This window comes from Pelodiscus sinensis, chromosome 1 (assembly GCF_049634645.1).
Source record: "Pelodiscus sinensis isolate JC-2024 chromosome 1, ASM4963464v1, whole genome shotgun sequence".
Taxonomy (NCBI): domain Eukaryota; kingdom Metazoa; phylum Chordata; order Testudines; family Trionychidae; genus Pelodiscus; species Pelodiscus sinensis.
The window spans coordinates 49288455-49303312 of record NC_134711.1 but is presented as its reverse complement, the minus strand read 5'-3'; the positions used below and the strand labels follow the sequence as shown (position 1 = coordinate 49303312).

Here is a 14858-nt window from a genome sequence, read left to right as displayed (position 1 = left end):
GTGTTAGTCTGAATCTGCAAAAGCGACGAGGAGTCCTGTGGCACCTTATAGACTAACTGAAGTGTAGGAGCATAAGCTTTCGTGGGCAAAGACCCACTTCGTCAGATGCATGTCCCTTGGCATGCCCCCGGACGAGCGGCCCCGCCCCCAGGTGCCCGGCGCGTGAGTGGCCCCACCTCCTGGGCACCCGGGTGCCTCTGAAGGTTGGGGACCACTGTTGTAGACCATATGAGTTACTCCAGGTTCCAATTTGCCAGAGGAGAGAGGAGCTGTAATCAACTCCCTCAAGTTCCATCCGTCATTGCTGGCCCAGTACAGCAGATCATTGGCGCAGTACAGAATCTAGGCCACTGAATGTCCTTCAATCAAATTTACTCATAGAACAGGGGGAAATGAAATTTCTGAAATAACATGTTGTATAGGGAGCAAATATTTTATATATCAAATGTATTCTATGGAAAAAGAGCAAACCCTCTTTGTTAAAACTTTAGGAACATTAATTTGCCACTATAATTGCCTGGCTACTTTTTTAAACTGTAATTTCAATTATACAGGCTGCCAAATTGTGAGGTTATGAGAAAAAGCATGAACTTAAAAAAATACAACATAGTGCAAACCATTTTGAAAGGAGTTGAGTGCTGCATGAATGACAACAGAATGGGAGAATGAAACTAACATGAAGTGACCAAAGGTCCATCTAGTCTAGTATCCTGTCTTCCAACAGTGGTCAATGCCAGGTGCTTCAGAGGGGATGAACATAACAAGTAATTATCAAGTGATCCTTTCCCAGATTCTTGTAAATAGAGGCTAGGGATGCCATCCCTGCCCATCTGGCTAATAGCCTTTGATGGACCTATCCTCCATGAATTTATCTAGTTCTTTTTTGAACCCTGTTATAGACTATATACTGCCATTAGTACACCCATTTCTCTTCTCTTTTCCCCCCACATGCACTGAATACTTAAGAGATTAACACAGATCATGTTTCTAATGACAGATCCATGTCACTTTATTAATGTACTTTTTACAACTACCAAGTTTACTAAACTCACTTTGAAGTACTAAATTCAAATCTGCAAATGACTTACCCTTTAGCAAGGAATTCCTCTGTAATAAGTGGGACTATTGATATGAATAAAGCTAAGAACATGCCTAAATTTAAAGGAACGGACTTAACACTGTAAAATGATACTTAAAATCTGTTGAAGTTTGTTTAAAAAAAAAGGAAACAATTGAAATGCTTTCTCAAATGCACTACCAGTAAATACTCAGACTTGGTTTAAATCAACTACCACCAATGCCTCCCACTAATGATTTACTTATAATTTGTGTAAAATAATATTTTTTCAAAATGCTATTAAATATTTACACACTACTGCTCCAAACTTACTGATACTTATTAATCAGTTTAATACAAGGTATACTGGCACAGATTGCTGTCAAGAAAACTATGCAAGCGTATGGACTTGTTTTTGGCAGAGAAGGCATCAGTTCTGCGCATCTGCAACTTCCATTCCATTGTACAGATCATGTGGTTCTAAAGTTTTCTGGAAGGGATAGTGACTAAGACACTATCCTTATCCATCTAATACAATAATACGCTCCCACTCTATTATTTATTTACAGTAGAAAGCATCTTCCCTTCCTTTCAGATTTACACACAAATGGGGACCCCCTTTATCAGGACACAGCAGTTATAATATAGTTTAATTCCACTAATGATTTTAATGGTTTTTAATTCAGTAAGTAGCAAGGCCCTGCAAGTACTGCCATTTGCACAGCAATGAAAATAATTTCTCACACACCCCAAACAGTGTGGTGTTTTACCATAAGGAATATTTATAAAAGTGTTTACGGCTCTGACAAAAGGCACGTCTCTACAGCTCTTACTAACTATAGTGGCACATGGCTTTTGCTATCTTCATTACAGCTGCCACTTAATTATTTTAATTTGTGCTACTCATCAAAAGAGCAAATCCTGAGAGGTTCCAATTCCCCTGATGTTGAGTTTTTATGCAATTTTAAAAACAAAAACAACTCCACAGCTCTAGCAAAACAGCATTAATGAGCATGTTGTAAACAGATGTGCATGACAGACATCTCTACACCAATGGACTTTTATTGGTCAGGTATATTTTTTCACAGGTTTTAGGTACAAATTCCTTTTTCTGATTATATGGAAAGTTTATGTTGTACTGCTATCACTGCCAATTCCTGAGAGTCTTGAGAGCTTACGTGAGCAATAAAGTAAGTTCTGATCATTTTAAGTTTATCAAGTTTTATTCTGCATGAGTTACACTAATACACAAATGTGAAAAACCTGCAGTGCACCACAGGTGTGAAAATAAGCCTACAGTCAATATTTCACAAGAAAACTGGTGATGGTGAGACCAGTGTCATTTAAGCAAGAATTTGCAACTTGTTTCTAAAAAGTAATTATTTGTTTTGTGTACTAGTAATTTATTCTGAGAACTCTGCACTCTTCTTTAAGTAAATTTTCTGAACTGCATAATCTGATATAATGGGAAAATCCACATTTTTCTTAGAATTCAGAAAGTAACTCAAAACACAACTGACCCTAATGTACCCAGTAAATTATTCAAGAAATCCACTTTGAACTAGAGTTCTGGACAATGCATGTTCCCATCTTGTCATTCCTAAGCAAAGAACTTTTCTTTCTTGTTCCAAGAAACTAAAATTATAAATCTAGTTCCTTAATTATCATAGCGGTATAATTAGGAAGTGATCGGAATCGATTCCACTGTTTTTTCTCTAACACATTACAACCTGTACAAAGAAGCCTGTATGAAATAGACACCTTAGTTGAACCATTCTGAAATATCTTGGTTCAGGTCAACAAGCACATCATACCATTCTACTATGCAGTACTGAACATGTTGGGCTGAGAGATACAACCCATTTTGGCAACATCTCCAGGGCGTACATGCTCTACTGCAGGGGTGGGGAACCTCCAGCCTGTCAAACAATTTAATCCAACTCTCAGTGGGTCCAGCATCCATGAAACGCTGCAGGGAAAACCGGGGGCCGCTTAAAAAACTTCTCGTAGCCTCCCCTGCAGCATGGCCAGCTACTTCTGGTTCCTCTCCTGCATGTGGGGGAAGCGCTCACAGAAAACCTGGCAAGAGGGAGAAGCAGCATGGGCTGAAGCCTTGCAGTGTTTTGGTGAGGCGGCAGCGAAAAAAAGGCTGGAGCTGCTTCCCAGGCTTGGATGGCTGCAGAGGCTTTTGCTGGTAAGGAAGGATGCAGGGCGAGAGGTGAGGGAGGGAGGCAAAGAAAGAAGGCGGGACCCTCCTAGAGTGGGAGAGAAGGGAAGCCTTCAAAACTCTTCCCTGCATGGTGCACCTCTCAGGAGGAAGAGGAGTCCATAGCAGGGCCAGCTTTTCTCCACCCTTCCCTTTCCTGAATAGGCTGGCTGCAGTGGGGAACAGAATCTGGCAGACTGGAGCCACACACTGCTGCCACAATGCATCCTTAACCGTTAAGGAGACATGCGGGACTGGAGGAAAGGGGACGGGAATCCCTTGCAAGCGTGGGAGGGAAGAAAAGACCCCCCTGCCCCTTCCCTGCATTGGGGTGCTTTTAGGGAGGAAGGGTGGTCATAGCTGGGCAAGCCACAGGACTCCTTCCCTGCAATAGTGTGGCTGCACCAGGGAGCAGTGTCTGGTAACCCCAGCCACAGGCTGCCAGCAATGCCTCCTTAACTATTAAGGAGGCCTGCAGGACCTAAGAGAAGGGGGGAATCCCTTGCAGGAATGGGAGGGAAGGGAAGCCCATCCCAACCCCTTTCCTGCCTGAGGTGCCGTTAGGTAGGAAGGGGCAGCCCTCCTGGGCAAGCTCCAGAACCCCTTCCCAGCATGGAGAGCTGGGACAAGGTAGGAAGGGCTGGCTTTGCTCTGGCTGGGGCACCTGCAACAATTTTGGGGGGGAGAGGCGGGTGGCTTTTGTTTGTGTGCGGCCCCTCGACTGATATCTCCCCCCGACCAAAAAAGGTTCCCTGCCCTGCTCTACTGGTTTCAATATCTTCAGCATTTTTTGGAAATGCATCTCAAAAAATGCTTCAGTGGCTAGGAAGCTGCTTTTAACAGAGTTCATCCTGATTTCCCATTATGCTCTGGGAAGCTATTTTGGAGTCATGGCAACATGCTTCAAGATTTTCCAGTGAGGTGATGGGAAAGTGCAGACTGTAAAGCTGCTTTAAAGATCTATAGAGCAGCTCCACAACTTCTGATGAATGGACTGTCCACAACAACCTGGTTTAGATCATGGTCAACACTTAAATGTGGTTGCAGATAATTCTAAAATGTGTGCATGCGCACGTAAAAGCATTTCAGTTTTTTGATTTTCATGCTACAACTGCCATTGGCTTGCCTTCAGCAGTCCTGAATGTCCAAATTATGCTCCTTCAAGTTTTCTCAATTAACCCTTCACCTGTTCTGCCTCTCACTAGAATGAATTCCAGAAAATATTCCTTGATGCCTACTCACAGATGACTGTTATTCTCAATGCGACAGTCAACTCTTAAGTGTCCAGTGTCACATGTGCCTTCTAGAATTACATAATACCTCGTCATTTTGATATTAGTAACATATATTTGGTGATCTCACTACAGGTGGAACTTCTCTAGTCTTGGACTCTCTGGACTGGCATAATTTTAGTTAGCCAAAAGTCCACTTATCATGGGTGTGGTCCCATAAAAGTTTCCCCTGGTCCCATAAAATTGTTTACAGCCACAAGTCTTGGCTCTCAGTGTTCTGTGCTGTTATTTAACTCTGATTTACTGCATAAATAACCTCTAAGAGACCAGTAAGCAGTGGAAGTGTTGGAAATGCTGTTAGATAACGCTGACTTTCCCATGGTTTGGCAAATTTTCTAGGTTGATACTGGTCAGGTTCTGAGAGTGCTAGACTAGAGAGGCTCAACCAGTAGCAACAAGAGTCAATTTATTGGATGTGTTTTTTCTCCAAAATAGCAGGCAGACATCGCCTTACCCCTTTTCTACCAAAAATGGTCAGATGCCATTTTGTCAAATTCTGCCATGATTTCCATTTAATCAGAAACATTCCCTGACCCATGAATGAAGAAATTCCCACAAATATCACATAATGCCATTTGCCTTCTCACATTTTTCATGCAACTAACATCTGTTATGCTATTACCGATTCCATGCCAATGACTTATTTAACTCTTTGTGAGGTCTTCTGCCATCCTACCTAAGATATGTCTACCCTGCAGTCTGGTCTTGAATTCCTGCCCTGACTTCCCCTGTTGCAGAAAGACATTTCCCACTCCCATCCTACACTCCCTCTGAACCCAGGAAAGCGGAAATGATTCACATTCCCAAACACAAACTCTATCAGATCAGGACTTGGAGATTCTTCCACACTGGGCTCCTCTCCCTATGCTCACATATGTTGAGTATGGACTAAATGCAGCATAACCTTATCCCTCCATTATCTTCTTTCATGTCCAGAGAAGTGCAGACAATGAAGGTGGGCACTGTGTAACACTCCCATGGCTCTAACCCCTTCCTTTCCTCCTCCCCATCTTGCCCTCAACACAACAGTGTTATCCTTCCACATCTCCTTCTCTCCTGTCCTTCAGAGAAACATACAGCACAAGTTTACAGTCTTCTGGGGCATTAGTCTGATAATCAACAAAGGGACCTTTGGTGCACATCAATAGGCTCTATATGGACCCATTAATGTAAACACATCAGTGAACTGTACAAATCATACACCCCCAGTCAAGCACTGCCACACTGTGTAGGCAAGTCCTAAATGTATTACAACAACCTCCATTGTGTACAATTCAGGGAACACAGCAATCTAAGTCATTGCAAACTTTGGTTTGGAAAATTTACATGAATAATTATGTTATTACCTGATTGGTCGATTCTCTTTACTATCAAACAGTGAGAAGATGACTTCCAGTTCTTCTCCCAGGTTGGAGCACATCAGGCTCTTCATCTGTACAAAAAGATGGTGGCTGCTTGCTGGGACAGGAGTGTCTTTCTTTCGATGACGATGTTCCATCTACAGATCAATAACAATCAAATGCATTGGCTGGTTCATATAACTTATAAAAAGATCCAACTGATTTTCATAACTTTTCCAGATAAAAAGAATAAGGAGCTGATGTGATACACTGGCTCAATTGGGCCTGTAAAAATTGATTAACCCCTAACCTTCTAACTATGTCTTCTAACCACCAAAACCACCTTTAGCAGGTATGTAGTCATGCTTTATTTAAAATCTGGTTTTAAACAAAATTTAAAATAATCTAAATATGTGCATTGTAGTTATTATTCAAAAACTGAAAGGTTTACTTCCACACAGTAGAACCTGTGCCATGTTGCTTTGTAGGTCAGCTGCTTTTTCCCTTAATAACCTCATTTATTAAAGTAGAGCTTTAACTCAGGATCTAAAAACAAAGTACAGTAGTTTTATTTCTGTCTCTTATGTTGTGATAAAAAAAACCTTAATTTTAAATGCTGAAACTTCCAGAATACTTAATCCTCAGTATAAGATAACATCTTTTGCTTTTTTTCCTTTTTTATATTTAAAAATTATTTCATTTAGCTGATCACTAATTTTAGTAAGGTTATCCATGTTAGCAGTAGCTAGTTATATTTTATTCTTATCAAATTTAGTTAATCTTATGAAGTAGTAGTAGCATTCTTTCACTTCATTGTTTTTTTATTTTTCTTCGGTTGATTACAGATTCCTGTCCACATAGTTAGAAAAATATTTCATATTAAGTGTCCATATTAAGTAACAATACTACATACAGTTTTGAACTTTCAGAAAGAATGACCCATTATTTTCAACATGTAACCCAAATATTGACACCACAACGAAACAGGTGAGCTGAGTATCAAATCAAATGACAATCCGAATATAGAGCAGGGGTGGGCAAAATATGGCCTGTGGACTGGATCCAGGCTGTCAAGCCTGTTAGGGGGTAGGTGTAGGTAGGGTCAGTGCAGCACAATTTCTCTGCTCCCATTTTGGCCAATAGGAGCTGAGAGATTTTACTGGGGGTGAGGCAGCACATGAAGCCTCCCTCCACAGCGCAGACAGCCATATGGAACAGAGCGACTGCTGGCAAGCAGAGAAGCCTTCCTGAGAGTGCTGTGGGCTGGGAGCTGCTTAGGTTAGCACTTTTTTGCCAGTCTGCTTCTGGCGTCCCACCCTTCCCAGACCATGCCCTCCCTCCCAGACCCCTCTTCTAGGCCAGAATCCTCTCCTGCACCCATACACTCTCCAGGATCCTTTTCCCCAATCTCCTGCCCCAGGTTACCACCCAAGCCCTCTGCACCCTCCTTCCCACCACACCAAGTCAAAATTCCTTTCCCGACCCTGCACCTGCTCCTACATCTCTCCCCAGACCAGAATCCTCTCCTGCTCCCATACCACCTCCTGGATCCTGCACTCCAATCGCCTGCCCCAGGTCACACCACTCAAACGCTTTTCACCCTCCCTTCCCCATCCCAGGTCACAACTCCCTCCCAGACACTGCACCTGCTCCTATGTACCTCCCCAGGCCAGAATATCTCCTGAACTCATATTCCCTCCTGGACCCTGCACCTCAACTCTCTGTCCCAGTCACAACCACATCCTTCACCCAAACTCCCTCTCAAATCCCACATCCTCTCCTACACCCCAAGCCCTTACCTAGAGCTCCCTTCTGCACCCAGCCTCCATCCTAGACCCACACCACCTCCATGGAAAAGTGCAGCCTTCAAGCATTTACCAAAATCTTGAAGTGGCTCCCTCTCAAAAATTATTGTCCCCCTCCCTCCCGATATATAGTAACAAAAAGAATATTACCATATGTAAATATGCCTGCTCACATCTACATGGGCCCAGACTTATCATTTGTGTTTTATTCTATGGCCATCTTAATTAGTCAAACACACTCAAGTTAAGAGGAGTTAAATTTAATTTTAAACAAGTTGTTAGACTTAAGCAAATAAGACTCTACTCCACATTACTGTAACAATTTTAACATTAACATAGGTCATATCCCAATCCCACTGAAGTCAATCGGAGCCTTTCCATACACTTCAATGGAGTTTCTATGAATCAGGCCCCTTAAAAAACCCAGATGATAATTTCTTATTAACTCAAAAAGGATCATTCTGTGTCCGGAGAAGCCCAAAGGAGTGTTGCCTCATACAGTTTTATCGCCATCCATGTTATTTTATTAGTTGAAAAGCCCCCATGACACAATATGATTAAGAGTGGCAATACTCATAAAATGGATATATTATTACAATTCCATTAATCTTAGCATAGCCTAATGCAACTAAGGGGCCAGTTACAGTATTAAAGAAAGCTTCTCATATGCTTTTACCCACAATTAAGCTTTTATGGAACCAATCCAGAAAGGAAATGGTTTCACTGATGATATAGCAGGTCCACATGCACACACAACATCTCTCTCTACACACACACACACACACACACACACACACACACACACACACACACACACACACACACACACACACGTCATTGTCTCTCATAGATGCATCAAAATAGCCCCAAAGTCATTTTCTGATATCAAGACAAATTCCATTACGATATCAATAGAAATATACTGACCCACACATTCGAATTTTTTTAAATTTTGAACACAACAACTACAAGTGAAAATTGCCATGGAAATGTCAGCTACCTAAGAAAAATGCAGAGATAATTAGGTGCTGTGATGTTGGAACCTCTTGATGTGAACTGTCATAGAACATAGAGAGTGCATAGGGTTTATAGGGATCCTCTGGGACCAATATCTACATAACAGTTTGCCAAGGAGTGAATTGTTAAATCTCTACCATGAAACAAAAGCCCACTAACATCCAGTATATATGGATAATATTCAAGGAGTCATGCATCTATACTAGAGGTGTTAGCGTGTACATGAGTTTAAGTGGAGGCTTGTCAGTTAATTGTGTAGTTTACACTCAGCCTCTTGGGGAGGCAGCTTTGCTGCAGTTGTGTCTGTTATACTCAACCTCCCTGGGAAGCTTTGCTACAGGCTCTGCAGTAAAAAGCTTAACTTTATACTGCAGAGTCTATAACTGTGTAACCATTCAGATTTTCACCGGTTACAGTTACCTATATTGTACATGATTTTTAACTTCCCTAATCTATACTAAAAATCATGTTCTTAAGGTCCTGGAGTTAAGGCAGTTAGTAGGAGGTAACATGCCTCAGAATTGTTCCTTTCAGACTGGAGGCAATGGACACCTAACTCCCTGTCTGAAATTTTGTGCATCATATGCCTCACAATTCATACTTGCATACTGAGGCCAGGGTGGGCTAAGAGATTGCAAAAATCTACAAAAGAGGAAATGTACAGGAATAAACAATGGAGGTATCTGGTTTAAGAATAAAAACAAAGGAATGTGTTTTTTTCTTGGCATGCAAGGGGACACACATAGTCCTTGGAGGAGACAAATTGATAAAGTGTTTGTCTCAGGATCACACCCAGTGAGGCTGTAAAGCACTGCTATGATTTTGGGTGAGCATAACTCACCAAACATGAGAGAATCTTGTTAATTATGTCTAAGTCTAGAATGCAGCTTATGTTTTTTTTATATTGAAACCATATTTTCCAATATTTCTGTTTGCTACTGCTTAAATCGCTAGCTTCATGAAATAAACTTATACTTTATTTCACCATAAACCTATCTATCTAAGGGTATGTCTACACTACCCTCCTAGTTCGAACTAGCGGGGTAATGTAGGCATACCGAACTTGCAAACGAAGCCCGGGATTTGAATTTCCCGGGCTTCATTTGCATAAGCGGGGAGCCGCCATTTTTAAAACCCCGCTGGTTCGAACCCCGTGCAGCGCGGCTACACGGGGCACGAACTAGGTAGTTCGAACTAGGCTTCCTAGTTCGAACTACCGTTACTCCTCGTGAAATGAGGAGTAACGGTAGTTCGAACTAGGAAGCCTAGTTCGAACTACCTAGTTCGTGCCCCGTGTAGCCGCGCTGCACGGGGTTCGAACCAGCGGGGTTTTAAAAATGGCGGCTCCCCGCTTATGCAAATGAAGCCCGGGAAATTCAAATCCCGGGCTTCATTTGCAAGTGCGGTATGCCTACATTACCCTCCTAGTTCGAACTAGGAGGGTAGTGTAGACATACCCTCCGTGCTTTGATATGTTTATAACGGAGAGTCATCTGAAGTGGAACTGGTAAGCTCTGGAAGTAGTGAACTTGTAAATATTGCAAGTTTCCAGTAGACATGGGGTTGTATGCTCCAGAGAGACACTTGGAGGGTTTGACGCCAAAGTGTGCCAACTGCTAACCTTGGAAGTGACAGCAGAGCCTGCAAAGGCTCAAGGGGAGTGTGTGTGTTGCCCATGTCCAGTGGATTTAGGGAGCTGACTCTGGCAGGAACAGACAAGGCTTCCTCATACTAAAGGTAAGTAGTACCCAGGGGACTCACAACCCTGGGTGCCCCTGGAAAGTATCATAGTTGCCATCTACTTACCAGCCTATAGAGTTCTGTAATACTGATCTCTTCAGGATCCACCATAGCATATTCTTTTCTTGGCACCAAGTCTAGCCCCAATTGCCTGTAAAAGAGAATATGGAAATAATGGAGACACATTCCAGGCCACACAGAATAATTATATTTGGAGACTCATTTCCTTTCCTTATTTGCTTATGTATATTTTGAAATCATTGTTTCCCCCTAGGTTAGAATTTTGAGGGAAACATCATGTCTAATGTTGCGCACATTAATTGGTCTCATGCCTGGATTCCAACTTGCCATTCATATTTTTTTAAATCATTTTGTTTAGTTATCTAATTAATTATAAGTTCACTGATGACTTCTCTCTCCCTTTTGCTGTGTACCATTTACACTGGGATACGTTCCATCACAACTTTTAGTGTTACATAATATTGTTAATTTATATTTTTTGCCTCCAGCCTGACGTTTGTACAAATAGTGTGGTGCGTTGCTATGTTGAGTCAGATGGCAATCCAAATAGATGACTGATAAACAAACAAGCAAGCAATCCAACAGATGGGAAAGTATGAGCTCCCTTGCATATAGAGCCAACCTTAACAATGATACTTGTATTAAATAATGAAGCACACTTGAATTATCCTGTATTAAATAATGAAGCGCACATGAATTAACAGAAGTAAAATGTAGTGAAAAATTATTTTTGTCACTGACGTAAAATACACACATGGTGCAGATGTGCTGAATTAGGATAATGACATTTTAAATAGCCAGGATGGCTGTATTTTAAAATATTAGAAAACTCTTATATCTCTTATGTAAGCAGAAGCAGATGGCCATCCAAAGCAATTCATGTCTGCGTTCCTCTGATTAGTAGAGCATTCTTAGGACATAGTTCAAACATTTTTTTGCTATAAGGGCCCTCAAAGAGTCAGATAATTGAAGATGTACCTATAAATTCAGTAATTAACAGCACAGTTGTTAGAGTCTTCTGTGTTTAATCAGGACATGCAGATGAATATAATACAGACACAGAGACAGTTGGCTATAACTTTATTAGCTCAGGAACATTGGGGCAGACAGGGTGCAATCTGTCCACTCTCTCTCATATATCTGGCATGTAACTGGTTCCTGTGTGGAGTCAAATGGCCTTATACCCATATAACCAATAATTTGACTCTTTAGCCTAACCCCTAAGACTTAGCCCTCTCCTGGATTCTTTTGTCTTCCTCCACACACAAGGAAGTAGAGTATGCTTCAGTCTACAAAAACTTCAGTCTCCCTCTTTCCTTACAAATAAAAGATTCACCAGCCATATCCTGGGTCTCATTTACTTTGGGGAGCTGGCACTTTTAGCCTGGACACCAGCTGCAATTTATAACTAGTGAAACATTCTTAAATTACCTCCTAACACCGCAATTCCTAATCTTACTATTTGTATCTAAATCATGTCTCCAAAACGCTACAGTAAAAGTGAAATTTAGCTCAGTGGGGAGAGGAGAGAATTGATGAGATGGCCCCAGATGTCCAGGAAGACACAAATCTTGGGAGTGGGTCAGGAGAGGGCAAGGAGAGTTGTTAGTGACAATTTGTTCCTCAGTTCCCCCTTTCTCCCATGGGTCACCAGAGGAAGAAAATGAAGCCTTTCTTCAAGGCACACTCCCATGTGGACTTTAGGACACTGGAAGGCTCTAGGCTCTGGAACGCCTGTGCACAATCTCTTAGTCCTCCTTCTCATCTTGCCCAATAACTGCCATGCAGTTGTATTAGTGATGTCAAATGGCAGGTCTACGGAGAAGTTTGGGGATTTATGAAAACATTTTAAAAAACTAATGAATTTGTCACGGCTCGTGGAATGAAACACAAGTGAGTGGAAGTAGAGAGATGGCATGAAGAAAAATAAAGGGAGAAAGATAAAGGAGTTGAAGAGAGAAGAATGAAAAGAATTACAGGATAATGGAGTAGAGGAGGAAAGAATGAAAAGAATTACACGTTTTTCACATTTAAAATAGTCCTTGTCACAAACTACTTCACACACCACTTAGTTTTTACAATATTTGTTCTGCTGTCTCCCCATGCTGCATACTGTCTCATTTTAGTCTAGAAACCCATCCATGCTAATCTCCTTTTGTCATTCTATAGGGGGCCAGCCTACAGTAACACATTATTATTTTATGTCAGGCATAACGCCCAGCAGCTGTACCTTCTCAGTACTCCTGAAAGCTAATGAGCCTGCTAGCCTGATGGACTGCCTTGACTAAGGAAGTGGCTGAGGAAGCTAGTAGGTGTCCCCTGCTCAGTCGTTCAGTTCTTAAGCACAGCTGCAGCAGCAGCTTTGTAAGCTGCTCAACATGGACACCTATGGATTCCCTACTTCTCTGTGCTCATCTCTCTTCAAGCTCTACTCATGATCATATCCGTCATAGCTCCAATCTAAAACCTACCCTGCACCCAGCTTTGTTCATATCCCATCCCAGTCTTGCTCCTTCCTCAGAATCAGCTCTGTTCCTGACTTCCCTGGCTCCTAGTAATCCTGTTCTGACCTTCAGCTCTGATTCCTGGCTCGGACTCAAATGTTCTGGCATTTGGAATCTGATTTTGGTACTGATGTTCAGCCCCAGTTCTTGTTTTTGATCCTGTCTTGCCTCTTGATTCCAGCATTCAAACTCTGACCACTAAACCACCTACAACTCAGTCCCCTGACATTTTTCACAGCTAGGGGACTTGCAAAATACCCAGTACTGGTTCTGTTGTGGATTGCAAAAATTCTTGTGCTGACTGGGGGAAACTGAAAATAGAAAATTTCTGTAACAAGCACTGTTATTCATTTCTATCTTTTTTTAAGTTAATGAAAAAAAATTTACACACAGTCACTCTCCTGAGCAGGTGGTTTCCCTATGAATAGTAGCCACTGGAAGAAGTTTTAGAGCATCTATTGTATCATACAACAAAGCACAAAGTACTAACATCTATCTAGAGTCTGTTATCCTTGCAGAAGAAAAAACAACCATCAAGGGTTGTGGCTTACCAAAGGTACCACCAAAGTTTCACTTTTTTCCTAACCAATAGGCGTTCACATTCTGCTACATTGTAAAACTTGTATATATGTAGCAAGAAAAAAAAACTGTTAACAGACTATTGGTATCTACCAGCAGGGCTGTCTCCCCTGGGGCTAGTGCCTTACACAGATAAGCACCTGTGAGGGAATGGGCTTGCCAACTCTCCTGGACTGGATGCCATTTACTAGTGACACCCAGCCCATCTGGTCCGAGGGAGGTGACAACCTAGAGCAGGGTCGGGAGGGAGGCACAAGCCTGAGGAGCAGGCAGCTGGCTGGAGAGAACTGGCTCTTTTAAGGGGAAAATGCCACTCCTCTCTAGCCACCCACTGCATGACTGCCCCCTGCTCAGTCCTCCAGCCTGCGAGGGTCGCTTGCCTCTGCCTGGTGAGAAGGGGCTGGGTGCTGAATCCTGGGGAGGACAGCCGAGTGATGGGACCCTGGGGCCACCGGACCAATGCTAAGCAAGGAAAAGGGTGGCAAGGGGATTGGATGGGCAGTGGCAGGTGGCCAGACTGGTGCTGGAAGAGGGCCCGGGATGGTGGGTGGTGTTTGTATTTCAAATGAGAAATGTTAATGTCTCTGCAATCACAGAAATGTTTAAATTGTAACCACAGTAGAAGGTTTTCATTTTATTCTTGTGCTATTACGCAGACCCAATGTTCTATACAAAATGCTGCCTAGTTAAGTTTTCTGTGGATTTACTATTTTGTATGAAATGTTTTTAAAAAACAAAAAAATAAGCATCGTATTTTACACAATTTTTGTATCAGTCTCACTGTATTTTATACTTTTATTTAAGGACTTGAACTATACTCTTTTCTGGTATCCAGAAGAAACTAAAAAAGCACTATTCATCCAACCCTTACACTCAATGGGAATTTACCTTCTCAAATATTAAATAATCCTACCTTCTGCAAGATTAAATAATCAATAAACTCTAAGGCATAAGAGAGATCTTATAAAGACTGAAATGGCTGCAAAGTTCAGTTATGAAAGTTGAAGACACCCTTTGGAAAGACGCCAAGATACACTTACATTTAAAAGGTTTGGGAGATTATCAGCAACAAATGAAGAGTTGTCAAGTGAATGGAATTTAGAGTTCTTTTCTCCATCTCCCATTACAATTCAGTTGTGAAGCACAACCTTTGTTAGTGAGGAGTGTGGGGGACAGATGCACTGACTTGTGTCCACTCCGCTCCACATAAATGATTTCTGTCATTAATAGGAACTGTGTACCTACATCACTGAAATACAAAACTGTGAGTTCACTTAAGCTTATTATGGAAGCCACG

The 14858-nt window shown here is 41.9% G+C and overlaps 1 protein-coding gene across 4 annotated transcripts in view; it reads right to left on the bottom strand.

The window, feature by feature from the left end:
* The window catches only part of DOCK4 (dedicator of cytokinesis 4), a 386260-nt gene that overhangs the window by 229734 nt on the left and 141668 nt on the right, over positions 1-14858 (bottom strand). For all 4 annotated transcript variants that reach the window (XM_006122512.3, XM_006122513.3, XM_075929689.1 and 1 more), the window contains exons 7-8: positions 10524-10608; positions 5902-6053 (exon numbers count right to left, since the gene is read on the bottom strand). In XM_006122512.3, the coding sequence (XP_006122574.1) occupies positions 5902-6053; positions 10524-10608 (237 nt within the window). The remainder of the gene's footprint in view (positions 1-5901; positions 6054-10523; positions 10609-14858) is intronic.